The following is a 26,387-nucleotide window of genomic DNA, read 5'->3' as shown; positions in this document are numbered from 1 at the left end:
GGTTTTTGGCAAAAAACTTGCAGTTTAGACGTAGCCAACCAGGGTACTGAAGGTGACATTTAAATCAAGTCTGATTGTGCTGCTGCTCCCTCTTTCATAGTCCTAAAGGAGTTCATTGTGATGCCTGCACTGAACCCACTCCACAGACAGTGCTAGCAATTGCTTATAGCAGAGGGTGGGAAACCTCCAGCCTAGTGGGCCAGAAGCAGCTTCCTGATTAATTTCATCTAGCCTGTGGCAAAGCCCTGAGCCTGCGGGGCTAGAGCTGAAAGCGCTGGCTCGCTATCTTCTGGGAAGTTCCCCATGCTACCCTCACCTTCAGGCACCACCCCTACAGCTCTGATTGGCTGGGAACTGTGGGCCATATTTGTAGGTAAGGCCAATAGGTAGAGCTGCCTTCTTCTCCGCCCTCCCATCCTCTTGGAAGGGACTGCAGGGATATGCTGGCTGCTTCCGAATCTGGGAGCTGCTAGAGGTAAGTGTCCTGCCCCAACTCTGAGCCTCCCTCACACTCCATCACCCCCACCCCAACCTCCTGCCATGAGCCCCTGCTGCATTCCAAACCCCTTAGCCTCAGCCCAGAGCCTCCTCTCTCACCCCATCCCCTTTGTCTCATGCCCTTTAGTAGAGCCAACCCTCCCAGTCAGAGACCTACCCCTTCCCACATCCCCAATTGTTTGCAGCAGACTGGAGCCCTCCCACACCTGGAACACCCCATTTGATCCCATCCCAGCTATAGGATTGCCAGCTTTTCTGAACAGACAGGACACCATTGCTATACATAGCAATGGTGTCCTGTCTATCCAGTCAGGAAAGTTGGCAACCCTAATCCCAAAAACTAGGGGAAGCCCTCGCCATTCTCTGCCTCCCCCCACAGGTCTGTGTATGGTGTGTGACTGATTTTTTTTTCTTGGGGTCAGTGACTCCTGAAAGGAAAAAGATTCCCTACCCCTGGCTTATAGCCACTGCCTCAGCTCCACAGTTGATCTAGCAAAGAGAGGAAAGTTTTTTTCACGGGGTTGCAGGGCAGGGGTTGAAAGGCTGTCTGCTGGTTTTGAGTAGCTAAATACTAGTGTTATAAGGAGCTATACAGCTCAAAGAGGTTTTGAAAGACCATTTTAATAGTGATCCACAGAGATGTGTGTTACTGTAGCATGTTCTGTTTGACTTTTTTTGGTGTCCTACTTTTTTTTGTACCTAAAATTGTTTTTGAATGTTTTGTGTGTAATAATATAACATTGGAAATGCATCTATTGCTAGCATCTGTGAGTGATGTCAGCCCCAGCCAGCATATGTTGTAAATAAAGATTAATTATGTTTCCATTAATAGACTTCCAGACTCATGCAGACAGATATTTATAACTAAATGAATCTTCATAAATACAGGTGGAAGAACTTTTGAAGAGAAAGAATAGTCATTCTCATTTCACAAACACATATGTGCCTATCTTGTTTCCTACTCTCTTCAGAGGGGAATGTAATGACTCCTAATGCCGTGAGGATATAAAATGCAGAGAAGTTTTAGAATGAGCTGTAGAGGAAAGCCAGCACAGGTCTATTGAACCTGAAGGTCAGCAAGATTCGCCAGCATATTTGTCTGCTGCTTGAGAAGTGCTAGTATAACCACTACTGTGCAGATTCCAACGTAGGCCCTCTGGAGCTTAGTGTTGGAGTCTCTACTATGTGAGCTATAAAGCTTAGGCCGTAGAGCTCCCTTGTTATCTTTCACTGTAAGTGGTCTAAGTGCCACTACATGGAACAGTGACCCTCACTAAGGCTGCGTCTACACTGCAGGCTTCTTACGCAAGAACTTTTTGCCGAAGAGATCTTCTGCAAAAAGTTCTTGCGCAAAAGCGTGTCCACACTGCCATGTGCTTTTGCAGTGCAAGAAAGCTAGGATGGCCATTCACAGGTGCTCTTGTGCAAGAAAGCCCTGTTGTCTGTCCACACACACATTTTTGCGCAAGAGCTCTTGCGCAAAAAGGCTTATTCCTCGTAGAAAGAGGAATAACTCTTGCGCAAAAAGCCCTGTCTTCTGACAATCTACTGTACTTTTTCTTGAGCAAAAATGCACCTTAAGCTCTGCGAGTTTTTGCGCAAAAACTCTGAGGTGTAGACTTAGCCTGTGTGGGAGGGTCACACTAGCATCTCCTGCTGCTGCAAGCCTCTTTTCTTTTCCCTGAGCTTTTCTCTTCTCTATGCTATCCCTACCCATTCTGTCCATGAAGGTGGAAGGGTGATTCTCCGAGCCTTGTGTCCATCATCCAAAGCACAAAAAGCTTGCAAGAACTCGTGGAAGATAATAATCCTGCATCCACTTTCTTCTCGTCTTTATCTGGCTGCACAGATCTGCTAGTGTGGATGGAGAGACCCTCAAGGCCACATTTCCAGATGCAAAAGATACAATGCACAGAGGTACTATTGTGAGTGTTTTCTCAAGATAAATGGAAACTTAGTACATTGAACTCCCCTTGACCCACACAAGTTGCAAGCACTACATTGCTGGAGACCCAGCCATGATGAGTATAGTCTGGGAAGGGCGGCAAATTGGACATTAGAATGCGGGGCCATATGTTGCTAGCTTGTATGCTGAAATGGGGCCTGCTGAAGTAACTGATGAGTGGTGTGGGAAGAATCCTACTGTAGAGGAAGAAATAAGGCAGTCCTCCCCCAGAAAACCTTTGAAAGAGGATTGCAGACTATCTTCAGGAAAGTTTCTTCAAGATTTCTAGAAGATTCACAGTAGAGCCTAGTGCACATAAATACAATTTTTTCGGCAGGACCCCCCTGGGGGGGTCTCATCGTACAGGGGGATGAGAAGCAGTTAGTGGCTCTACCTTGCTTGGTTATTTCACTACCTCTTTTAGAATTATTAAAAAAGAGAAAATGAACAGAGATTCCTTCCTCTGCATTAGGCCCACCTGTGCTTAACTATTGGGACTGATCTAGCTGCATTGGAGTCAAAACCAGCTCTTGGCTACTTATATCACTGGATGTAGGGAGTCACCCAGTCACCTGTCCCCCATATTCCTCCTTTTCTTAGTCCAACACCTCCTCCTCACTGTTCACTGTACAGATCTGGGACTTTGGTTCCTCCAAAGTGTCCATGTGGCATTGGCACATGCGGGGGGGGGGGGGGGGGGGGAGAAGGAGGAGGGGGTGGGGGGAGTCTCTGTTGAGGATGGTTTACAACACTTTGTAGATTGTCTACAACTCTGGCACAGAGCTGCAGACAAACTGCTAGCCTTCCTTGCCTTCTGGTCTGCCTTCCAGATTTCGTGTGGTACAGTCTTTCTCCCTCATGTTTCTACAGCTGCATCAGAGCTGTATCTGCACAGCTTTTTCTTCTCATAGACCCAGGAGATCCAATACCTCCTGTCTACTGCAGGCAGGAACACATCTGCAGCATGGAGCCTGGGTAGTCACTAGATGAATCTCCATACCAAGCAAAAAGGAAATTAAATTTAAAAAATGTACAGAACTCTAGAGCAGAGGGGTTATGAGTGATCATGGCAGGGCACTGGGATACTGGAGGCCACTTAAGCTGACATAAGTAATGCAGTGCCTATACTGACACTGCATTGACCTAACTAGGTCAATCTAAGTATTATGCATCCCATGGAGGTTGAGTTAGTAATTTGGCATGATGAGCGAGTTACCTAGGCAGGAGCAACATTTTAATATAGATGCTTACAGAGCTAGGTCACTGTAAACTGCCTTGGTCACTACTAACGCTGTAGTGTAGACCAGGCCTCTGATGTGGTCTGTTTTGAACTCAGTTCCTACAGCAGCATGAACTCTGGCAAGAGGAATTTATCTCTGACATTTCTAGAGGGTAGGACCCGACACAGTCTCAAATCTGCAGTAAACAGTGCTCTGCAGTGTATTCAGAGTTTAATACAATCCACACACTAATTTAGAGGGAAACTAATGTCAAATTGCAGGGGAACAATTGGTGGTAGTCATCCAAGCTCCACTCACAAAATAAGATCCATCCATTCATGACATTAGAGGAAGACATTGCTTACAGTAGAGTAGGCAAGTATGCAACATATGATTGTGTATGTTGTCTGAGCTTCACTGGGTTCATTGGGTTTGGATCCCACTCAATGGGACTTGAATACGGTGATGAAGCCTGTTGTGCCCTTCGGGTTTTGCTCCTTCTTGACTGAGCGACAAAAATACACAGTGGTAACTTCCAAGCATCCCTCACTTACCCTTGTGGCACCATAATAAGCACTCATTCATAGTAAATGATGGACATCTGTAATTCACCCTCATCTTTCTTACATAAGAAATGGAACAGCAATGTGGAAAACTTTAGGAACATCCAGACTTGTAGGGAGAATTTAGATTTATATTTATATACTATTATAATTAGGGTGTAAATTTGACCTTGTATGGTATACACAGATTTTATCTGGAGCAGAGAGGGAATGCTACCTATTTAAACATCATTAAAAATTAAGTTTTAGGGACCTGATTTTTTTTCAAGCCCAGTTCTCCCTTTTAGTGCGTTCACTTTTGCAGATGCAAATAATTGTGGATGGTGTTGTGTATTCACTGTGCATCATTGTCATTTTGGTGCCTCACTACTGAACTGAACATGCATCAGGAATGTAGGCATTTGAATGATATTGTCACGTTTGTGTCCTTAAATTGTAAATTGTAAGGGGCAGAAATCATGGGATCATGCTCTTGCATGTGGTTATACAGAATGGGGCACAATAGATACGTGATGTTGACTGAAGCCTCTGGACTCTTCTGCAAAATAAATAATAATGCACTAAAAATAAGCTAAGATGCTGACTGACCAAATTGCCCAGAATGTGTTTCAAGGACAGCATACTACTATTTTCTATGTGGCAAACAAAAAGATATAATTAATTAATGGGTGTACAGGATTTTGAAGATGCATAGTGCAAATTGCAAATTAATTATCATGAGGCAAGTAAGTAGGTAAGTTGATCTAATGGCCTACTGAGATCTTGGTTGACTCCTGTAAGGCACTGATATGTTGTGTTGATGAGTTCTGTTTGTAAAGACTGAGATAGACACAGGTATTATGATTGCAGAGCACAGTGTGAGTGTATGTGGTAGTGCGAGAAAGACAGGTTAAGCATGATACCATAAGCTTATACACCACAGTACAGTGTAGTATGCACTATTCAGCATAGGATAGGTTGCTGACTAAATATGCAAATGCAGTCTCAGGTATCATTCAGAGTGCAAAGTACAGAAATGGTTGCATGACAAAGAGCAGCAGAGACAGTATTGATGGGAGCAATCTGCAATATTATTAACTGCACCTGAACTCATTATAAATCAAGCCTAGAATCAGCTGTAAAACAAGCAGCTAGCTTGGATAACAGAACCAAGTCCCTTATGAACCCACTCACTAAACCCACTTCATTGCCCTATACTGAACAGTTCTGAGTGGGAAAGGCATTAGACACAGTCTGCATGTGCCCAGAAGTGAATTAATATTTACTGGAGCTGTGGGCACAAAGAACGTTTGAGTTGTCCTTGTCATTGAGCCCCACCCTCTGTTCTTCCTCTCTCTCCACTCAAGGCCCTGTCCCCAGAAACCAGAGCCGGGAAGTAGTAAGAGCTGTCCAAGAAGGCTGGGTTGCTGTGAGAAGCCTTGCATGTTCCACCTGCTCTGAGCAGAGAATCCCAGGGGATGGGGACACAGGCTGGGGGCTGCTCTTCGGCATACTGGCCCAATGTCCAGGATAGGTGGAGGATCTGGGGCTCCCCACAGTGGCCTGAGCCCCCTGGTAAGCTCCTATCACTGCCTAGCTCCAGCTTCTGGCCTAAACAGGGGGCAGATCCCCAGGGGAAAGAAAAGCAGGGGACAGAGTCACAGTCACAGCATCAGTGGTTCCCAGACTTCTATACAGGTTCCAGGTGCTCCTGTGGAGGGCCCCAAAATTGGCCAGGAACCTTAGGCACAGGCCTCGTGGGTGTATACATGAATCCACTACTGGCCTCTAGGTAGGAATGATGGAACGCTTTTTACTTGGCTAATCCTTAAGTAAGCACTGTTGTGTGGCCAAGTTTGTGGACAATTGACTTTTGTACCTTTTCAGAGGATTCAGCATCTATCTTGTTAAAGAAGATAGGACAGACATTTGCTGTGTAGTTTCTTTGGACCCCTGGCAGTTGATAATGCAGTAGTTCTCTGTTACTTACAACAAAGCTGTTTTGCCTGTTTTCAGACATAGGATGACTCCTGGGACACTCTAGTTGAGACTATTTTTGCAATCATTCAGTTGCTATCAATGGCAGAGGAAAAAAACCCAGATAAGTGACAAAATGGCAGTTGGCACAAGGGCTTGTGGCATGAAATTGACTTGTTCATTCTCAGGACAAAGAGTCTGGCATGGAGAGAGTTCAGATGTTTTTGTTTGTAACTGGGTGTTGTACTCATTGTGACTGGAATTTGTGGGATTTGGTTTGAATATTTAATAAACACAGAGACCAAGGAAGAACTGTCGGTCCAAGGTTGTGAGACTGTGATCATTTCCTTTTGAATCACATACCATTCACTTACTGTAATGTTCACCTTTCTGACACATGTTATAGTACAGCTGGGGGCCTGCTCCATTCTAGCCGAGTAAATAATGCACAGATGGGAAACTCCAGGAAATCTTCAGCACCAGACATTCTGTATTAGCCCATAACAGCTCCTCCGTGCATGGCATTCAGAATTTAAAATTCCAGTCACCCTTTCTTTCCTCTATGACAGAGTTTCTCAAAGTGGTCCACAGATCCACTCTGAGAAAGTTGTTACTGGGGCGCTATGGTTTGTTTATTTACCAGCTCTGCAGCCACGGAAACTCACAGCTCCCCATGGCTACGGTTCGCTGTTTGCAGCCAACGGGAGCCGTGGCAAGTAAAACAAGCTGGATTAGGATGACTGCAAGGCTCATCATGGTGAGGCAATTATTAAAAAACAAACAAAAAAGCACGATCAAAAGCTTCAGAGGGTAGTCTGTAACTGGAAAAACTTACAAAAACAATGAATAGTTTTGCATCACCTTAAAGACTAACAAAACATGTAGATGAAACAAAATACAGGACTATGTAGCACTTTAAAGACTAACAAGATGGTTTATTAGATGATGAGCTTTCGTGGGCCAGACCCACTTCCTCAGATCAAATAGTGGAAGAAAATAGTGACTATTTTCTTCCACTATTTGATCTGAGGAAGTGGGTCTGGCCCACGAAAGCTCATCATCTAATAAACCATCTTGTTAGTCTTTAAAGTGCTATGTGGTCCTGTATTTTGTTTCAGCTACACCAGACTAACACAGCTACATTTTTATCACTATAAAACATGTAGATGGTATCATTAGCTTACATGGGCATAACCCACTTCTTCAGATGACTGGAGTTATTAAAGGTCCAGTTTCTAAATTAATAGGGGATAGAGGAGGAAGAGAAGGAAAAAAGGGAAAGAAAAAGTCAATTACAGTCTCCATGTCACATTCCACACCCTAATGATGCAAAAAAAACCAAACAATGGGAATTTAAGAACTATTTGCAACTTCTTACTATCTTCATGTACCATAGAAACACTAATTGACTATTTATTTCCTTTTCTCCCCCTTCTCTGCCCCCATCCCCTATTTATTTCTAAACTGGACCTTTAACCACTCCATTCATCTGAAGAAGTGGGTTGTGCCTACGAAAGCTCATGATGCCAGCTACATGTTTTGTTATTCTATAAGGTGCTGCGAGACTATTTTTTTTTTACGTTTTTTTCAAAAAGCATGACTTAGGCAAATCAAGACCCTAGGAGCTTCCATGGGCTTTCGCTTAATAAATTGATCCAGTGTCGCCAGCGCAGCTCTCGTCTCTCCCCGCCCTTACGCCAGTGTGGATCCTCTGAATAGCAGCGGAGCTAGGCTGGGAGCTGCTTGAGCCAAAGCCCCGCAGCCGGAGAGGGAGCACATGGAGGGGGGAGGGAGCTCCGTGGCAGGGAGGCTGAGCACGCGGGAGAAGGCAGGGGGCGTGCCTCAAGCCCAGCCAAATTCCCGGGGCCGGATCTCGTTCAAGCCCGTCACTGCGCACGCTCACCGCGCAGAGGTGGGCGGGGCCCGGTAGGTGAGCGGCACGTGGCGGGCGGGGCGCACGCGGCAAGGAGCCTGGATGAGGCCTGCGCGCGCGCGGCGGGGAGCCGGCCTGGCTAACGGTCGCGGCCAACGACACACGCTGTGAGGAGAGAGCTGGGCCCATGCGGGGAGAGGGGGGGGTCCCCGTCGCCCTAGCTCGCAGCCCGTGACCGAGGGACCCCTTCCCGGCGGTGCGGCCGGAGCTTCCTCCCCGGGGCAGCCGCTCCTTGCGGCCCTTTGCTGGGGGGCGCCCCGGACGCTCTGGCGGCCTCCCCGCCCTTGGCTCGACGCGCGCCAGCGGCCCGCTTCCGCTCAGGCCCCTGGGCAGCCGGGCTCTGCGGGGGGGCAGTAGGCAGAGAAGCCCCACGAGCCGTGGCCTTGTGGCGGGTTGAGTGTGGCTAGTTCGCTATAGCAGCAGCGGCTTCAGCACTGGTTGGTCGCCGCTGTCTTCGGCCCTTCTGGAAAATCCCGGGTTAGGTGACTTGTCTCAGGAGTGGTGGGACGCTCGTTGCACAGGTGATGATGCAGCACAGCCTCGCCCCTTTGCGGGGGGGGGGGGGGGGGGCTCCTGAAGCCATCCCTGCAATTCAGCCTTATTGCCAAGTATCAAGAGCACTGTGGAGAAGTTGGACTAATATTGTAGGCATTGCCTATTGAGAGACGTGTTTGTGGCCTTGCCCCAGGCTTCCTTCCTGAATTGGGTCAGATTAGTTGTACCTGGTATTCCTGTCGGGTCTGTACAATAATGATTCACTTTTATCTCCTGGTGGTGTTAGACTCCGTACTGTAGTATTCCTCAGCGTCGGATGAAAGATGCCCTTGAAGAGGGGTAAACAATTTTTTTGCCCAAGTTTACATTTTTTGGTTGAAGTTTAGACTCCAAATAAGACCGTAGTAATAACTAAATTTTGCAGTCCATCCAAAAGTATCTGGTGGTCTGGATTTTACCTGGGGTCACCTTTGACTCCTCTCCTGCTCTTAGAAGAACATATGCTTATGGTTAAAGTCAGTTGGATGATCTTTAGAAAATAATATTCTTTGGGTGTTACCTATTGGGGTTAAATTGAGATGGTGTAATGAAAAAGCAATAACTTGTTTGCCAAATCTGAATTTGTTGTACTGTTGTAAAAACTAGGGATGTAAAATCCAATGTAATTAATTAACCATCTGGCCAGTTGAAGCAGCCCCTTCCTGTGGGGAGAGGCAGGGAAAATAGGAGAACGGGGCCAGTCCTGTCACAGACAGGGTCAACTCTGGACAACCAGTCAGAGTAGTCCCTGCCTGTGGTGTGCCCCGTGGTTAACCATTCACATCCCCAATAAAAGCCCATTATAATAGATAACTAGTTAAACGATTAAAATTATACTGTTTGACCAGATAACCACCATAGGGGTTGGATCTAGCTGGCCAGGCAGGTAAACCAGTTCCTTGGTAAATAGGCTTGCTGCTTACTGGGCAACCCGTTAACCTCTTACATCCCTTGTTTGTTAGCATTAATGGATTATTTTTGCTATTCAGTTTATAGATGATGTATAAAATAATGTATAATCTATTCACTGCATGTTAAGCCAAGGGTTTTTATTTAGAGTGCTGAATGTTAATGCTTAACAGGAGAAGTATTTTGCTTATATTCTCATGTTGGAGATAGTTTATGCAGCTTCGTGCATCTGGCTAAGTAGGAGAGAGAGTTCCTTAGGGGGACTGTCAGTAATATGAAACTTGGTGTTCATATTAATTCCATAACAAGATAAAAAATGGTTTCATTGAAGCAAATACATTATATATAATGGAACAACTGTTTCGGTGTTCGGTGCTTCTATACTGTGTTCAGAACATCTCACCTTCGTATCTGTATACTAAATACTATATCACTAATAAACATGGGTATATAATTATCTAATACTTAATTTTCTCATATGTCAGGTTTCTTAATCAAAGTTGCTATACTTAATCAGTGGCAAGGAAGAAGTCTTAGCTATATGTTTAAATTAAAGTTAACAAGTGTCTGAGTAACTTTCAAAGTGAAAACCACACTAATATAACTATGGTTAAGTATTGCTCTTCAGAACTTTTCAGAACCGTTTACTTTTGATCTGATTCCAAATAAGGAAAACTCTTCAAGGATTTTACAAAGTGTTAATAGGCAATTTACAAAATACATGTTCTAGCAATAATTATAATTTCTCTGCTATAACATAAAACTGTAATTTATTTAAAAAAATAGGGTCTGTAGATTTTCTGCATCTATGGAAACTGTCACAGCCAGTAATCAGTTCAACTGTCACACTAAGTGGCTGGGTTTGTGTGGTGGCAAGTTGGGATGTTAGATATTGGGTAATTGAATAGTTGTGTAACTGTATGAAATCTTAGCAGTTACATGACTATTCTATAGTCCCCGTGGGCTGGGCTGGGCTGGTAGCCAGTGTGCTTCCAGCCCCACTTCCAGGGAGCCTCTTGCCACCCTGTGCTGCTGCCTCTGAATCAGAGGCAGCAATGCTTGGTGGCAGGGAGAGCCAGGTGTATGGGGACCCATTTTAAAAACCAGCTCCCCATGCAGACTGGCTGCCTGCGGGGTGGCAGCAGCCCCTATCCATGGGGTGGTCCAAGCTCCCCACAGACTGAAGCTGCTCCGTGTGATACAGAGCAGCTTCTGTCCACAGTGGGCCCAGTGCTCAGACCCCCCCATGGACAGGGACTGCTGCTGCTGCAAAGCAGCCTCTGTCCGTGGCAGGCCCGGGCTCGCCATGGACAGGGGCTGTTCCACAGCATGCAGAGCAGACTCTGTCCACGGGGTGCTCACAGAAGTATCCCTTCTTCTGCCCACCCCCTGGTGGTTTCTGCCTCTAATAGAGGCACCAGTGGGGGAGGGGAGTCAGCACCTCCCAACATCAGCTCCTGCTGCCCCCTGAGGCAGCAAGGTGTGAGTGGGGGGGAGGGTGGGAATGTGTGTATTTAACAAGATTAAGAGATACGCCTAGGCTTATTGGTTAATCATATAGTTTGCACGTGTCGAAGAGAGAATTTTTTTTTGACATTTCATCATGAGTTAACTGGCTGTTTCTTAGACTATTTCAACTCAGCTTTGCATAATTGCAGCTAAGGGTGTGAATGGTTAACCCATAGGGGCTGAAGCAGCTCCCTGCCAGTCATGGCCAGCCAGCCAGAGCAGCCCTTCTCTGCAACAGGGCAGCCACTCCAGTCCAGTCCAGCCCACCCCTCCTTAATTGGTTAACTGTTTAATGTTTAACAAGTTAACCAATTAAACATGATTTTACATCTCTAATTGCAACTTTTTGAAACTTCTGAAACTTAATTGAAAGCTGTATTGACTGGCACATAAATGAATATTCTTGAGTGATTTTATCAAAGTTCTGAAGCTTTTGTTGAGGCTTTTAACAGGTTCTTAGTCTCATTACACTGTACTTGAGAAATAAATTTGAGTTGGTTTATTAGGATTCTGTCGAGCTCAGTTTGCTGTTCTCTTTGGGTAACTGGCCAAAGAAGCGTGAGCTAAAATAGTATGTGCAGCATGCTTCTTACACAGATGGGGATTTCTAAGCAGCTGCTGCTCAGAAACTACTCCTTCTTTGATGAGGTAATCACAGTATACATGATTACGCAGTCGATTGCATATATCCTGAGATATGTTGCTTTCTTGCAAATTTATTTCCAAATAGCAAATTCTTTAACATACAAGTTACAGGAGGCCCCCGCTTTACGATGGCCTGATTTATGACCCCCTGTGCTTATGACCTTTCCTTATGTGCGGGAGGGGCCAAAATCCCCTAACTTACATTCTTGGCCCCACATTTACGACGGTGTACGACGCCTGTCATAAATGTGAGCTCGAGTTACAACACACCTGACATGCGATGCTATCCCTGGAGCCGATCGTGTCACAAGTCGGGGACAGCCTCCATGTAGTATGACATTGTACTTAAACTTCTGGAACCCAAGGCCAGTTGTATATTATAAAGTTTGGTCAACACATGTTCTGCTGGCAAAGAACTGCCACAGTTAGTATGTCATTTGTGTGTGTGCGTACCAAGGTCTTTGAATTAGCACTATGTATACTCATCTGGGCTACATCTACATTGGCATGATCTTGCGCAAATACTCTTTAACGCAAGAACTCTTGCGTTAAAGTATTTGCGCAAGAGAGTGTCTACACTGGCATGTGCCTTTGCGCAAGAGATGTAATTTTGCGCAAGAACATCCGTGCCAGTGTAGACGCTCTCTTGCACAAGAAAGCTCTGATGGCCATTTTAACCATCGGGCTTTCTTGTGCAAGCAATTCATGTTGCCTGTCTACACTGGCCTCTTATGCAAGAACGGTTGCCCAAGAGGGCTTATTCGTGAGCGGGAGCATCATAGTTCTTGCACAAGAACTCCCCGCCAGTGTAGGTAGCATGTTTTTGCGCAAAAGCGGATGCTTTGGCACAAGATCGCGCTAATGTAGACACAGCCCGGGAGTATACCATAGTTAGGTATTGCTCTATGCCACTTTCCTCCATCCAGCACACTGTCTTTTGGAAAAATTTGACATTGCATGGGGGGACAGAAATGAGTCATCCAGAGGTGACAGGGAGCAAGGGTCAAATTTTCATTCTGTAGTTTCTCCATCCCATAATGCCATCAATAGCCCATACGTTTTGTACCATTTTAAAAAGATTCTGTAAACCCATGTGGCACTCCTTGCTGTTTGCCATCTCTAGTAGAAGCATGGAGCTGTCCAGTGGGATTGGATCATGATGCTAGTGTTGAGTGATAGACAAAGGCTCATTCTCTATCTGTGTTTTTAACTCTCCCCAAACCATGAACATGAGAGAGAGCTGTGAGAGCATGAGAAGTAGTTGGCCGTTGGGCTGTGGAGGTTTGTATAATGCCAGATTCCTACCAATCGGGGGGCAATGATTTTGGAGTTTGAAAATCCACAGTGGGGGCTGATGATAGATTTGTGCTGTCCACGAGCGTGGCTCTCAGTAATGGCTATGACATGAAATAAACAGATTTGCTGCAATGAAGTTCCTAAACTGTGGTGGGATGATAAAAGGCACACATACCTATTTTGGCACCATTTCACCTTACTGCAGAATTTATCAATAGAGCTACTTTTCTATGTTTATGCAAGTGTTAGTAGATCACAACTGACATCAATGTTGACTGGTCAGTGCATGACACACACATCTTTAAGAACATGGAACTACAGCTAAGAACATTCTTTCCCTACTGATGGATTACTGTTGGCAGAATCTCCCTGATTCTGGGAGATGCAGCCAATCCCTTGCTTTCCTGGTTCATGAAGACATACAGGTCATGTAGCACCATGGAAAGATTCAACCACTATTCAAGCAGGACCAGAATAATGGTTAAATGTACTCTTGGTAGATTGAAGTTATCCTGATGTTTATTCACAAGATTGAATCTCAGCCAAAAAAAAAAAAGTTTTAGTGCTTATAGCTGCCTGTTGTATCTTGCATAATGTGTGTGAGGCAAAGGGATTAAAGTTGCTTGGATGGAGGATAGGGATGTAAGCAACTAGTCGACTGGTTGACTATCTGATAAGCAAATGCATATCAGGAATCGAGTAGGAACTCCACTCGTCACTTCCCCCCTTCCCACTCCCTTGCTTCGTCTATCAGGGAGAGGCCGCAAGGGGAGAGCACAAGTCGGTGCTGGGGGGAGCCATCTTAAAAGCTGGTTCTCTCCTCTCCCTCCCTTCCTCCCCACACTGTCTCCACGGGAGGCAGGAGGCAGTGGGGAAATGGCATGAGTGGATATTGAAACAGTCCCACTCGCGCTGGTCCCACTGCTGCTTCTCCCCCTTTGGAATGCACAAGAGCTGCCTATAGCTCTTGTACATTTCAAAGGAAGAGGCACAGAGGGGAACTCATGTCAGCGAGGACTGCTTTGCTCTCTCCTAGCACAGTTCCTGCTGTCTCTCTCCCTTTGAAATGTACAAGAACTGTGGGCAGTTCCTGTACATTTCAGAGGGATAGCGAGAGCCCCCCCCTTATCGACTAATCAAGTAGTAGATGGAAATTCATCGACTACTTGAGTAACTGATTAATCTAAATTTAACATCCCTAGTGGAGGGCAGATGTGGAGGAACTTTTTGATGAGTTTGAACAGCCAGGTACAAGAACTATTAGAAGAGCCCAACATAGACGTATGAGGCTGTGGGAGGCTATGAAAAAGAACTTTTACTGTCAGCCCCCATAATGTGGTGTGGTGATTTGTGCTCTCTGTGGACCTGAACTGTGAGGGCTTGTTAGGAATTATTTCATCCTTGGTGTGTCTTTATGAATAATATAGTCAGTGCATCTTAATTATTATTCTTGCTGAGCATTTATAATCAAGGCTTGCCAAGCGGCGGTGAGCCCTACTCGCCAGCCATGTGGTTCGGCACGCTGCGCATGCGCGGACTGCACTGCGCGGCTGTGCCGGTTTGTAATCTACTCATGGGCGAGTAGATTACACTAATTGTCGATCCCTGTTTATAATTATTACACTGTGTATCACTGACTCTGAGAGCTTTTGTCCTGTACAATCACAAATAATGGATGTTTGAGTAGAGGTGGGAATATTGCAGCATATGTTGTAAAATAATAACAAAAATAATTAATTAAAAAAAAAGTTGTATATCAACCACTTACAACAAAAGCTGCGATGGGGGAAAAAAACAAAAGCAAAAATCTTTTTCAATAAATAAATGGAGCAGAACTTAACAAGGGAAATGATCACTCTATTTCATTCTATTTTGACTGCACATTCAGCAACTGTGGCCAGTATATGTGAAGCCGTGGTTATTTGTACTGTCGCCTGGTATGGAGAGTGGAAGGTTGTAGGGAGGTGCTAAAATGGAGTTCTCCATTTACTACAGAGAAAGGTGGGTCCATGCTTGTTGAACTTGGAGGCCATATGCGACCATTGGCTTGCTGGATCTGGCCCTCAAGGCTCAGAGCTACCCCAGCATTGGGGCGCCCATGCTGGCATTCCAGCCTCCCTGCTGTCTCACCACAGGGCTGGCCCCCCAGGCTCTGGTGTGCAAGGGAAATGTGGGGAGTGTGTGTCTCCTCACTAGGCCACGTCAGTGAGGGTTGATTTTGTTTTTATTTTTTTATTCTTGTGTGCGGCCCCTGACTGATTTTTCTGTGGCTCAGTGGTCCCAAAAAAGGTTCCCCACCCCTGATCTACAGTCTTAGGCTATGTCTACACTCACAGCTTCTTGTGCGAGTAATATGCAAATGAGGCTAAATGTGGAATATTGCCGAGTCTCATTGCATACCTAATGAGCCACCGTTTTTTCAGAAGAGGCTCTTGCGCAAGAAAAACCCTCTTGCGCAATACTTTTCAGGAAGAAGGGCAATAGGTGTAACGACATTGTGCAAGAGGGTTTTTCTTGCGCAAGAAGGGGCAGTGTAGATGCTCCTTCTTGCACAAGAGCTTGTTCTGAAAAAAAGGTGGCTCGTTAGGTATGCAAATGAGGCTCGGCGATATTCCACGCGTAGCCTCATTTGCATATTTGCAAATGTTGAACTGCTATCTTTTCTAGTAGAATCACAGAATACTAGGACTTGAAGGAACCTTGAAAGGTCATCTTGTCCAGTCCCCTGCACTGATGGCAGGACCCAGCACCATCTAGATCAGTGGTCCCCAACGCAGTGCTCACGTGTGCCATGGTGCCTGCCGGGGCATTTGTGTGCCCGCCTAGTGGCCAGGGCCAGCCCGAGCATTCTTGCGTCACGGGCGCCTGGTGCATGCGTGGGCCCTGCCCCCGGGCACCCAGCAGCCTTAAAAGGTTGGGGATCACTGATGTAGATCATCCCTAACAAGTCTATCCTGCTTTTAAAAAATCTCCCATGATGGAGGCAATTTATTCTAATGCTTAACTTCCCTAACAAGAAGTCTTTCTTAATGTTGCTATTTAAGCCTGTTGCTATCTTAAAAAGTTTTTACAAGTAGGAGAGAGGAAAAAAACCTTAATTTCTGATGTACTTTTAAGCTGTTGCCATGTCCTTGTCAATCTTTTTTTTTTTTTTTTAAACAAAACAAACCCAGTTCTTTCAGTCTTCCCTCATAGGTCATGTTTCCTAGACCTTTAATCATTTTGTATGTTCTCCAGTTTGTTCACATTTCTTCTGAACTGTGGTGCCGAACATTAGACACTCTCCAGTTGAAGCCTACTCAGTGCAGAATAGAAGAATTACTTACCTTGCTTACAACACTCCTGCTAATGCACCCTAGAATGGTGTTTGCTTTTTTCACAAAAGTGTTACACTGTTGATCCATATTTAGCTTGTGGTCCACTATGACCCCTGCATCCCTTTCTGACATACTCTTTCCTAGACAGTCATTTCCTATTTGTATCGGTAAAACTGATTGTTCCTTCCTAAGGAGAGTACTTTGCCTTTGTCCTTTTTGAATTTTATCTTATTTATTTCAGACCATGTCTCCAGTTTGTCCAGATAATTTTGAATTAGGGCTGTCAATTGATGTGTGTTAATGCCTGTGATTAACGCGTTAATTTTTTTAATGCATTAATCACAGGCGTTAATGCTGTGCTGCCCCTTTGAAGTGTCATTCTGGCACTTCAAAGGGGCAGCACATTAGGAGCCTGGGGTCAGCTGGAGTCCCCAGCTGACCCCGGGCTCCCTGCAGCACTGCCCCTTTGAAGTGCCACCCTAGTGCCTCAAAGGGGCAGCACAATGTAGAGTTGGGGATCAGCTAGGCACTCCAGCTGATTCCTGGCTCCCGTGGTGCTGCCCGTTGGAAATACTGGGGCAGTGTTTCCAAGGGGCACTGGGGTCAGCTGAAGCCTCCAGCTGATCCTGGCCTTCCGCAGCACTGCCCCTTTGAAATGCTGCTGCAGCATTTCAAAGGGGGCAGTGTGCACGATTAATCACAATCAATTTTTTAAATTGCTTGACAGCCCTCTTTTGAATTATGACCCATCCTCCAAAGCATTTGCTTGGTATAGTCTGCAAACTTTATAAGCATATTCTCTATGCGATTATCTAAATCATTGATGAAGATATTGAACAGAACTGGTCCTAACACTGACCTCTGCAGAACCACATGTGTTATGCCTCTCCAACATGACTGTCAACCATTGATAAACTTGTCTCTGGGAATGGTTATTCAGCCAGTTATATTGTCTCTGGGAATGGTTATTCAGCCTCATGTAGGTTGTATTTCCATTTTTTGTTTATAAAGAGGTCAGTTGAGACTGTATCGTATGCGTTAGGAAGCTGCCAACTGGCTGCTCCAGTGTATTTAGTTAACGGCTCCGCAGCCACATAGCCTTGAAGCTCCCATTGGCTCTGGTTTGCTGTTTGCAGCCAAGGGGAGCCACAGGAAGTGGCAAGGGCCATCCTGCTGCTTCCTGCGGCTCTTTGGCTGCAAATGGCAAACCAGAGCCATTGGGAGTTGTGTTGTTCCATGGCTACAGAGCTGATAAATAGACACACTGAAGCGCCCAGTTAGCAGCTTTCTCAAAGTGGTTTTGTGGACCACATTGAGAAATGCTGACCTAAAGCTTAGGTATTCCACATCTACTGCTTCCCCTCATCCATAAGGCTTGTTCTTTATAAATCCAAGCTGTTACATATTTTCCAGATGTTTGGAAATGGAGCATTTCTCTGCGCCCGCCAAGTGCTCAGGGCTGGTCTGGCCCTGGGCACATGGCGCATGCGCTGCCGGAGCTGGCCCCGGGCACGTGGCGCACGGTGAGCGCCGGCCCCGGGGGCGCCGCGGATTCACCCCCCGCGGCGCATGGGGGGGGGGGGAGGAGAGCGCTAGCGCCGGTCCCGGGCGCGCGGCACTTGGGGAGAGAGCGCCAGCGCCGGGCACGCGGCGCTTGGAAGGGGGGGGGAGAGAGCGCTGGCCCCGGGTGCGCGGCGCTTGGGGGAGAGAGCGCCGGGCGCACGGCGCTTGGGGAAGGGGGGGGAGAGAGTGCCAGCGCCGGGCGCGCGGCGCTTGGGGAAGGGGGGGGGAGAGAGCGCCAGCGCCGGGCGCGTGGTGCTTGGTGGAGGGGGGGAGAGAGCGCCGGGCGCGCGGCGCTTGAGGGGAGAGCGCCGGCCCCGGAATGCGGCTATGGGGGGGCCTCGGGCACCCGGCGGGCGAACGGCCACGCCCCCTGGCGCCCGGCAACCCCAAATGGTTGGGGATCGCTGTCATAGAGCCATGTTGTTCTACCTCCATGTGGAGGAGATGGATGGGCTGCTGCTTACAGGAGCTGCTTCAGGTAAGTGATGCCCAGATCCTGTGATCCTGAGGTGCATCTCCTCCTGCCCTCCAGACCCTTCTGTTCCAGTCTGACATACCTTCTTGCAGTCCTCACCCCAGAATCTGCAACCCCAGTTAGCGTCCCAATCCTGGCTGAGAGCCTTCTCATATCTTCCTAACCTCTTAGTCCCAGCCTACAGAACCCTCCCACATCCTGAACTCATTTTTGGCTCTACCCCAGAGTCTGCATTCTTAGCTGGAGCCATCACCCCTTAAGCACCCTAACCCCCACTTTTATGAACATTCATGGTCCTCCAGCCAATTTCTAGCCTCAGACCAAAAAATTTGCCCATCCCTAAACTAGTTGTAAAAGTTGGTTTGTGACGAGGCACTACGCCGGGGTGGGCAATATTTTTTTGCTGGGGGCAAAAATTCAGAAAAAAAATTCAGAAATTTCCCTTTAGGCGCCCATGCCCCTGAGGCGGGAGCAGACTTTGGCTATGTCTACATTGCGGCTTTTGCCACAATAGCCTATGCAAATGAAATGCAGATTAACATGTCATGTTTCATTTGCATAATTTATTTTTCCCCCTTTTCCTGCAAGATCAGTATACCTCCTTTTTTGAGGCATAAGGATCTGCAGAAAAGATCTTTGCGCAAACAGAAAACGTCCACACTGCTTGTTTTTGCGCAAAAACGGCTCCAAATAAACTATGCAAATGAAGCGCAACAGTGTGCTAATCTGCACTTCATTTGCATAGGCTCTTGTGGCAAAAGCCTCAGTGTAGATGTGGCTTTTGTGTGCTCCCCTTTCTGCCCCCAGGCCAATCAGGGCTTGAGGGGGGAGAAGTGCGCAAAGTTCCCTGCCAGGAGCACACAGCACTTCTAAGCTCCGCACACTCCTTGCGGGGTGAGGGCAGGGCGGAGGAAACTTCACGTGCTCCCCCTGCCACCAAGTCCTGATTGGCCTGGGGGTGGGGAAACGGCAGGCCTCCACAGGCCAGATCAACCCTCTTGGGGGGCTGGATCTGGCCCATGGTGGCCCTTTTTCTCACCCCTGCACTAGTCTGACCCTCTTGCCCACATTTATACAACTTCTCTGTAGTTCTGCCCTTACAGCCTCTCTTTCTCATAGGCTGTAGTACCTCCAGACAGGTATGTGTAAGTGGCATGACCAATTGGGCAGTCGTGTGCACCCAAAGGAAGAGCTGCTAGTTGGCCAGTTGGGAAAAGGCATTTCAAAAATATAGGAATTCACAGATGTGACTAGAACAGCCATTACTGGCATTGTGGGACAACTACTGGAGGACTGTTGAGGTCAACATAGGTCATGCACTGTCTGCACTTGTCTATGTCAATCTTAATGTGTTAGTCATAGTTCAGTGCCCTTTAGGGAACACTAACAGGATGCTTGTCTCTCATGGAGACAAATTTGAGTGCAGACACGTGCCCAGTTAGGTTCACATTAGATGTCTTATGTCAACCTGACTTTCTAGTGGAGACAAGTCCCAAATATCAAACCTCTAAAACAGTGAAAAGCAGAACCAGGTACACTGGACTACCAAGATAGTCCTTGCCAAATGGAAATTGGATTTTTCTTCCTAATATTTCAATTTGTAATGCATCAACTCTTGACTTCTGTTGCGTATCTCTGATGCTTTAATAACAGGGGAGTATAACAATTAAATGTTACATCTCCAGTTTTTCTCAGAATTATGTTGTTAACATCTTATTGTAGGCATGGGTTTATTTAAAATATGGATAGCTCTGAGAGACTGCTCATCTGAGGAAGTGGTTTTTGCCATGGAAGCTCATGATACACTATATATATAATAAATATTTGTTAATCTTTAGATGCTACAGGACTACTAGTTTTTTAAAGTTACACACTAACATGGATATCTCCCTGAGAGGTTTATTTCTGTCCATCAATATCTCTGAGAGTTCTTTACTAATGAATAAATTGTCAGTCTGGAATGAAAAAAATGGTTGAAATGTTAAAGGAAGCAACATAATACTCCTTTCTTTTAGGATAATCATTTATAGTTTATTTTCTTCATTAATTAAAGGAATTTTTTAACAATGCTTATTAAAGTTAAGCTATATTTAATATTTTAAACGTCAGAGTTGAATACTATATCCAACTTTAACACACCTTTTAATTACCTTTCTTTTCCCTGTAGATTTTTGTAATTACAAAATTGTAACTTTTGTAGGATGTCAGGAAATGATTTGGGTGCGAATGTTTACAAGATGAACCGACGATTTCATATAAAGGTCAAGGAGACCAAAGCCCCAAACGAATCCTTAAGAAGCCTTCACGCCAATCCCAAGTTCAGGTTGAAATATCCTGAGCTTGGAGGTAAAACTTCTGGATTATCCAATAAAAGCTTATTTTGTGACCAAACCAAACAGTTCTTTGCTAGTCATGAGAATGGTTCAGGAGATTCTGACTCTCTTTGCAAGAGTGGACTGGTGAATGACTTGAACAAGGAAGAGTTTGGAACAAAGATGAATGTGGGATCACTAACAGGTGAGAGAGAACCTTTGTTTCAATAATGTAAGTTTCTGTAGCTATATGAAGAACTTGCCTTTTTGTAGCACTATACAGCATGCCCTTACATGTACTATGCAACTTCTTCACTAATCTGAAATTCCAGTTTGAAAGAGATCAATAGCTGGGATAATATTAATTTGTTGTACGCTTGTGTATATGTAAAAGTTATTCACAGCAATTGTAAATGTATCTGACTAAGGGATAAAATAAAGGGAAACTATCAAATTGTAATCCAGTAATTTAAGCATTCCCTGAAATAACTTTTTTTTTTTAGGTCTTGAGACCAAGAATTTCTCCTTGCTTGTGTAAACCTTTCACAGCAACAAGCATATATAAATTTCCCCAGGAGTATTTTATCAGTGCACAATGCAGAATTTGCACAGAATATTCTGTGCAGAATTTTATTTTTTCCTTGTGGAATTGGTGTTTTAGAGCTGCTGGAGGCCACTGGATTCAGCAGAGCCCAGCTTGCAGTGTGCCTTCATGGCAGGTATGGGAGGCTGACAGTTCCTAATGCTACCTGACCAAGGGAGGTGGTATGTGGACTGTGGCCCTGCATGACTAGAGCATCTGGCCTGGTGGGACTTGGAGACCTGAAAGCCAGAACATGCAGATCCTGATACTCATCCCCAGCCATGAATGGGGGCAGGTCTGGGAGATCCATTTGCACCAGCTTTCACAACGTGTGAGAGAGGGAGCGGTGCACCACATCCTACAGCAGTCCAGTAATGAAATTTCATGGAGAGGAGTCTGTGGTTGGGCTCTGGGTGAATAGAGGGGTGTGAGGACATCTGGGCTGGGGGAGCCTCATATATCCCTCTCCTGAACAGATGTACATCTCTGCAGGACTCCCCCCAACTGTACCTTCCTCTCATCAGGGTCAGCTATTTGGGAACTTGGGATGTGGTAACTCTACTTGAACAGAGTGCTGAAAAAAAAAACAAAGAAAAAAATCAACTAAAAGACCAGAGGTGTGGAGGAGTTTTCCCCAAGATGTGCCCTGTTAGCATATGACACGCTCAGACCAGAGGTGTATGACTAAAGCACATCAGAAACAGGAACTGGGTTGTTGTAGGGGAGTTCTTTAACTCTCTAATCCAGCTGGAATCTGATTGACCGTATTGTTCCAGGCAATCTTGTTGACTGGTATTTTGAAATAAATTACTAAAATAACTGAAACTGGTATGATTATATTGATAAATTTTTGCAGAATTTCAAAATATTGTGTGCAGAATTTTTAATTTTTTGGCACAAGATTATGACATACCCTAATTTTCTGGATTATGTAAGACTGCTATACAGTTGACTGGCTCTTACCTAGTTTTTATCCAGGCCCCTTCCTACAATACACAGAAAATCTTCTGATCCTTATTTGCTGGTGCTTGAAGCCCAGGCTAGTTTACCTAATGGGGCTGAGGTGGGGTGGGAAAAATTACAGCCCGAGGTTGGTTTAATTCAGGCTTGAAATCTACCTGTTCACTAGTGAGGATGCAGGCAGAATCACTTGAGTGCTGCTAGTCTTCCAGTGCTCTTCCCATAGGCTCCTTCCCCTTCCCCATCTCTCCCTCTGCCCCCTCCGAAGGACAAACCTGTTCTACCACAAATGAAAATCCTTGGAAAGAATCCTTGAGTGTCTCAACACAGAGAACTATGGGGTATGCCTCTACAGACGCGTGGGTGAGTGCAGGAATTGTGTGGACCCAGTAATGCAAGTATGGTTTTGTTGTGAGGATACTCACGTTCAGGCTAGCAAACCTGGATGTTCAGAGTTGGGTACCAATCATCTAGATTAGTGCTGCGGTGAAGACATACCTTTGAATTGCAAAGCAATTAAACAGCAAACTGGAAACAATTGTTTTAGCTAATGTTTCAAAGTTCCCATAATATTGAATGGCCTGGCAATAGTTCAGAATGTTAAATTGGTATCCCATTAAGTCTTTGTGTTTGGAGTCATAATCTTTTAAAGACAAACCGGTGGACTTAAGTGTTACAGTCTGTAATTGTAAGGATGCATGTTTTGTTTAATATTCATTGTGTTTGTATGAAGTGATAGACTTATCTCATTTTTATTACATGAGGTTGCTTGTAGTTTCAACAATCTTTCGTAAGAGTGATTTGTGTAAAAAAAAAAAAAAAGTGTCAATTATAATACAAAAAGTTGTAGCATTTGTGATTTTGTATTCCTTGTTCTTAGTTTCTAGAAATGGAATATCTACGTTTTGTTGTTAGCATCAGATAGTATTTTATCATGATTTTTGAACAAACAGTCAATTCCACTCCTTGTTTTTATGAAATCAGACCATTTTTATAAACCTTTCTTTGTTTTTAGGAAACTCAGTGGAAAGCATAACTGATAGAAGTAGTTTGCTGTTAACACCTTCAAATAAAGAGGAAAATGCTGTAAGTGATGGGGGTTTTGTGCCAAAGTTATTGTATAATGTTAACAAATGATCAGGATGTATTTTATGTCTTTTTAGAAGATTGCATTTCTGTTTATTTTTGTTGGCATCACATGTCAGTTTACAATTGACCATTCATTTGTTGTTTGCAGATGCAGTATCCTTGCTTATAAGTAACCTTATTTGTGTACTTTTAAAAAGATAAACTTGAGACTGCACATTTAACTGAGATTTAAATACAAATGTCAAGTAGCTCAGCAAAATTTTCCTTGTCAGTTACTGGTAGTCTATAAACTGCCAAGAAAAGATCAGGAAACAAATATGAAATGTTCTAATAAGAACAATCTATGGTTCAATTTTAAAAATAGTAAATCACCGTTCCAATGCCAGCAGTATCAGAGTTAGTGAGCTGGTCAAAATAAAAAGAACATAATGTGAGAGATGTGCTTACTTTCCCTCCCTGTCCATTGTATACAGTATCTTATAATTAGCTTTGTTAAATGTGCAGTCTAATGGTACAGAAAGGTCTCAGAAAAAATTTAAACCTTGAGTTTGTCAGAATATAAGACCGATGTGAGTCCTGAAGTGATGTTCAGACTCTGAAGAGATCATAAATGTTAAGCTTTTGAATCGCATAAAATGTGTTTTTTAAAAAAAAAAAAAACCCCGAATGACTCAGGCCCTCTATTCTGTTCAACTCTAGGTTGCTGTCCCATACTTAACCCAGGTGGGTGTTGAGCTAAAAATAACATTTGGCCATTCATTCAGATGAGTATTCTGTGCACATCAAATGCAATGTAGAAATTTTGAAAAAACTGACAAATGTTAGAGAACTTTGATATACTTATTTTTAAATGTACATATTTGTTTTAATGCCTTCTTTCTGGGCTATTTTTTTATTTTTATTCTAGCAATTTTTCAAAATTGTCCTCTGTAGGTTTCACTTTTCTGTGGCTGTTGTCTTGCTCTGCTTTCTGTTGGTCTTTTTTCTCCCTATATATTTTTTCTCCATAGTCACTGGCACACTAAACAAACAGCATTCTCTAACTTATTAATAAATCCATTTTCTAATTGCATTTTTGCAATAGGATTTTAAAATGCCTTCATTTGATTTAGCTTAATTTGGTTGTTCACTGAGCATTCACACTAGTGGGTCGCACTGATTGAAGTTAAATTGGTACTAAACTGATTTAGTTACATTGATTGGGAAGAAAACTATGTAGGCCAGCCTTCATGCTGCACTGAGGTAAGAGCTTGACTTTTAAGTGTCTACAATCTCTGTTTGAGGCCCTCGTATGTAAGATCTGAAATTTGGTATTTTTTCTTTACTAATGCTATGTAATTTCTTACCGAAGCTGAATAGCATATGAAGGCTATGTCTACAACATCACTTTTGTCAGTAAAAGTTGGTAGGGGTGTGAAAAAAAGTTTACATTTTAATGTTTCAGTTTCTTGTCTGGATTAACACATTTAGAACTGACACATTTGAATTGTGAGAAGATTTATTCAATCTCTCTGATTCAGACATTCTTTTCTTGTTAACTAAAAGATAATGATTGCGATCCACAGTTTTAGTTAACTGAAACAGCTCTATATAAGTTGTAAAAATTAAGTATATACTTTAAATGTCTAATTTTCATTGCTACTTTAAAGTGTAGTCAGAACCATAACTGAACAAAACTTGCTCACTCCTGAAAAATTAATTTTTGTAGTTTTTAATCTGCAATTATTTAAAAAATAGCATGTATTTTAGGATTTTGAAAATTGTAATTTTTCTATTATGGTAAGCAGTCCTGGAATTGTAGGTTCAGGTTGAACCTCTCAAATCTGGAACTCTCTGGTCTGGCAACATCTGTGGTTAAACAGGACCGTGGATGTTGCTGGATTAGAGAGCCCCAGCAACTAGTGGGGAGCCCAGTGGCTGGGCCAGCAGCCAAGGGTGGGTGTAGTGGTCAGGACTGGTGGCCAGAAGGGGAGCATTTACCTCCCCTAGTCTGGCAGACTCCTTGGTTTGGGACCACTCATGTCCTGAGTGTGGATGTCAACATGTAGACCGCGGTGGGCAATAATTTTTGGCCGGGGCCACTTCAAAAATTTTGGAAGTAGCCCGGGGCGGGGCCTAAACCAGAAAGGGCGTGGCCAGGATGATTTGGGGCTTCCCCAGACCATGATTGGTCTGGGGGTGAGGGAGCCCTTTTGGGCCCCCCCTTCCCACTAGGCATCAATGCCCCTGGCAGGTCGAGAAGAGGCTTTGAATGCTTCTCCACCCCTAGGCCAATCAGGGCTTGGGGGTGGGGGAAGCACGCGAAGCCTCCTTCCACCCTTCCAGGAGCACGTGGCACTTCAAAGACCCACACACTCCTCAGAGCAGGAGGAGGCTTCACATGCTCCCCTGCCCCCAGGCCAATCAAGGCGTCTCCTCCCGCCCTGCGAGCAGCACATGGCACATCAGAGCTCTGCGTGCTCCTGGCAGGGCAGGAGGAAGCTTTGCGCTCTCTTCTCTCTCCCTCTTCCCCCCCCCCCCCCCCCCCAGGCTCAATCCGCTTGGCGGGCCAGATCTGGCCCACAGAGGCCCTTTTGCCCACCCCAATGTAGACAACTACATGATTAACAGATAAACCTGGGCTTATTGGTTGATCTTGTCAACTACAAGCATTTCCCACCCCCTGCACACTTGCTGCCTATGTATCGGTTATAAGCTGGCTCCCTTGAACACCAGCTCTGCCTGTTCCCCCTCCACCCCCCATTTCCTGCATTTCTGTCTCTATCAGAGGCAGCAGCAAGGGCGGGAGGCGGGGAGAAGCTGCTCCATGGGATGCCGGCTTAGCCTCTGTCTGCAGAGAGCTCAGGTCCCCTGCAAACAGAGACTTGCTGTGGAGCAGCTTCTATCTGTGGCAGGCCCAGGCTCGCCGCAGACAGAGGCTGCTCTTTGGGATGCTGACGCAGCCTCTGTACACAGGGAGCTCAGGCCCCCCACGGACTGGGGCTGCTGCTGCTGCCCCGCAGGAGCCAGTCTGCATAGGGAGCCAGTTTTTAAACCAGCTCCCCTCATAGACTGGCTCCCGCTTGCCACCCTGCACTGCT

At 45.1% G+C, this 26,387-nt stretch overlaps 1 protein-coding gene across 12 annotated transcripts in view; it reads left to right on the top strand.

The window, feature by feature from the left end:
• The first annotated feature begins 385 nt into the window (after positions 1–385).
• TDRD1 (tudor domain containing 1) overlaps positions 386–26,387 on the top strand; it is an 82,745-nt gene continuing 56,743 nt past the window's right edge. For 4 of the 12 annotated variants that reach the window (XM_075935432.1, XM_075935433.1, XM_075935441.1 and 1 more), the window contains exons 1-4: positions 7,923–8,108; positions 20,564–20,880; positions 23,234–23,304; positions 24,007–24,030. In XM_075935432.1, the coding sequence (XP_075791547.1) occupies positions 7,960–8,108; positions 20,564–20,880; positions 23,234–23,304; positions 24,007–24,030 (561 nt within the window). In that variant the 5' untranslated portion in view covers positions 7,923–7,959. The other 8 variants (XM_075935440.1, XM_075935437.1, XM_075935434.1 and 5 more) reach the window with 8 other exon arrangements.

Source organism: Pelodiscus sinensis, chromosome 8 (assembly GCF_049634645.1).
Source record: "Pelodiscus sinensis isolate JC-2024 chromosome 8, ASM4963464v1, whole genome shotgun sequence".
Classification (NCBI taxonomy): Eukaryota; Metazoa; Chordata; order Testudines; family Trionychidae; genus Pelodiscus; species Pelodiscus sinensis.
This window is presented reverse-complemented; position numbering and strand designations above follow the sequence as displayed.